Source organism: Lottia gigantea (assembly GCF_000327385.1).
Source record: "Lottia gigantea unplaced genomic scaffold LOTGIsca_361, whole genome shotgun sequence".
Lineage (NCBI taxonomy): Eukaryota > Metazoa > Mollusca > Gastropoda > Lottiidae > Lottia > Lottia gigantea.
The window spans coordinates 7613-10373 of record NW_008709225.1 but is presented as its reverse complement, the minus strand read 5'-3'; the positions used below and the strand labels follow the sequence as shown (position 1 = coordinate 10373).

The window sequence follows — 2761 nt, the reverse complement described above, 5'->3', positions numbered from 1 at the left end:
AACAAGAACCACAGACATCTGATGAAAAATTAGAATGATGTAAATTGATGCTATCAGTGTCCCTGATACAAATAAAAAATTTAGAAAACCTCTTTACAATCTCTTTAACAAGAACCACAGACGTCTGATTGAAAATTAGAATGATGTAAATTGATGATATCAGTGTCTCTGATACACATAAAAAATATAGAAAACCTCTTTACAATCTCTTTAACAAGAACCACAGACGTCTGATTGAAAATTAGAATGATGTAAATTGATGCTATCAGTGTCTCTGATACACATAAAAAATTTAGAAAACCTCTTAACAATCTCTTTAACAAGAACCACAGACATCTGATTGAAAATTAGAATGATGTAAATTGATGCTATCAGTGTCCCTGGTACAAATAAAAAATTTAGAAAACCTCTTTACAATCTCTTTAACAAGAACCACAGACGTCTGATTGAAAATTAGAATGATGTAAATTGATGCTATCAGTGTCTCTGATACACATAAAAAATATAGAAAACCTCTTTACAATCTCTTTAACAAGAACCACAGACATCTGATTGAAAATTAGAATGATGTAAATTGATGTTATCAGTGTCCCTGATACACATAAAAAATATAGAAAACCCCTTTACAATCTCTTTAACAAGAACCACAGACGTCTGATTGAAAATTAGAATGATGTAAATTGATGCTATCAGTGTCCCTGATACACATAAAAATTTAGAAAACCTCTTTACAATCTCTTTAACAAGAACCACAGACATCTGATTGAAAATTAGAATGATGTAAATTGATGATATCAGTGTCTCTGATACTTTTAAAAAATTTAGAAAACTTCTTTACAATCTCTTTAATGTTCATGTAAGTCCCAAAACTAATTTTCCATTCTGTTTACAGCTGTGAAAGTCTGCGCTCCAGGACAATTCCAGTGTAAAAATAACAACTGTACGTTTGTGTTTCGCGTCTGTGATTTGCACGACGACTGCGGAGATGGTAGCGATGAAGAAAATTGTAACACAAGACAATGTGAATCGTGGCAATTCAAATGTAATAATTATAAGTGTATACCTAAGAAATGGCAGTGCGATGGTGAAGACGATTGCGGGGACGGATCAGATGAATTGTCCCATTCTTGTGGTACGTTTTTTTTTTCATTTTTTAGTTCTCCAATTTCATTTCATTTAATTTCGACAGTTGTAAATCAAAAAAGAGCAGGCTCATGCCACTGTCCTGGCAAAATTTCCCTCATTGCACCCTGAATGGCGTTATCTGTCTTCATTAGCCCAATAAGGTGCAGAAAAGTAGGATGTAAAACTCCATTCATTTTAAACACCATATACATCTATATCTACTGCATACCTGGCACTTTTCCTCATTGAACACTGCAAGACGTTGCTTGTGTTCATTAGTCCAATTAAGTGCAGAAAAGTAGGACATAAAATTTCATAAATGTCCATGTATGTACAGTCTGGATAAACAAAAAAGACTTTTTGACCTTTCTTGATCGGTCATTCATTGGAATTCTGCTGGTAATTCTCTTCTAATTTAGCTAATTATGAATTAATTATGGACATGTGAGACAAACTGGTATTTTTCCAAGTCATTAGAACACCTCTACTTTCTATTCAAATAAGTATTAACATTAGCATTCATGAATGAAAATAAGGGAACCCATCTTTAAGTTGTTATCTGTGTAAAATATTGAATGATGCAGAATAACGAGGTCTTGGTGGAGCTGAAATTCAATGTCGCCGTTATTTTTCCGAAAACACATCAAATGTAACGTGTAAGCACTACAATTTTATCTCTTCCATTTTATTTTCAGGTAATTCTACGTGTAGCGTTGGACAGTTTATGTGTGATAACAAGCGATGTATACCAGCCACGTGGAAATGTGATTTCGATGATGATTGTGGTGATGGCTCTGATGAAAAAACATCATTTAATTGTGGTAAGTTTTGGAGTAACAGTTATCTCCCCTTTTTAAGCTCTTCATGTCTTCTGATGCATATTGTTGGTACCCTAATTCGACAAATCTGGTTCTATCAGTGATATTCAGATGTTATGTTGTCACAGTTAGGTATAAAGGGGCAACTCTCGAAAACACTGGCACAGGCATCAGAATTTGTCTTACCTTAAGGAGTATAAGGGTTAGGTATTAGGGGGTGAGAGCCAACACTGGATTGACTCTCGAAAGCACGAGCACAGGCATCAGAATTTTTCATACCTTGAGGAGGATAAGGGTTAGGTAATAGAGGGTGAGAGCTGACACTGGGCCGACTTTCGAAAGCACTGGCACAGGCATCAGAAGTTTTCTTACCTTGAGGATTTGAACCCACAGCACTTAATCGCCTAGCAGACGTCAATCCATCTCGCTACTGTCAACTTTTATATGAGTAGAAAATAAAGAAAAAATGCTTCAATCCTGGAAAAATTTCTCTCATTGGACACTGCATGGCATTGCCCATCATCATTAGCCCAATCAAATAGAATTCCATTTGACTCATGTTTTCGTGTATTTTTTCAGAATCGCGATCATGTTTAACAGGATGGTGGACCTAATCAAATAGAATTCCATTTGACTCATGTTTTCGTGTATTTTTTTCAGAATCGCGATCATGTCTAACAGGATGGTGGACCTAATCAAATAGAATTCCATTTGACTCATGTTTTCGTGTATTTTTTTCAGAATCGCGATCATGTTTAACAGGATGGTGGAAATGTAAAACTAATTATAGATGTGTACCGAACTGGTCACGATGTGAT

The 2761-nt window shown here is 35.2% G+C and overlaps 1 protein-coding gene across 1 annotated transcript in view; it reads left to right on the top strand.

The window, feature by feature from the left end:
• LOTGIDRAFT_175727 (hypothetical protein) overlaps positions 1-2557 on the top strand; it is a gene marked incomplete at both ends in the record, with an annotated part of 16329 nt that extends 13772 nt beyond the window's left edge. The window contains 3 exons of the mRNA XM_009058948.1: positions 893-1132; positions 1821-1946; positions 2523-2557. Coding sequence (XP_009057196.1) covers positions 893-1132; positions 1821-1946; positions 2523-2557 — 401 coding nt within the window. The remainder of the gene's footprint in view (positions 1-892; positions 1133-1820; positions 1947-2522) is intronic.
• Between the last annotated feature and the right edge of the window lie 204 nt (positions 2558-2761).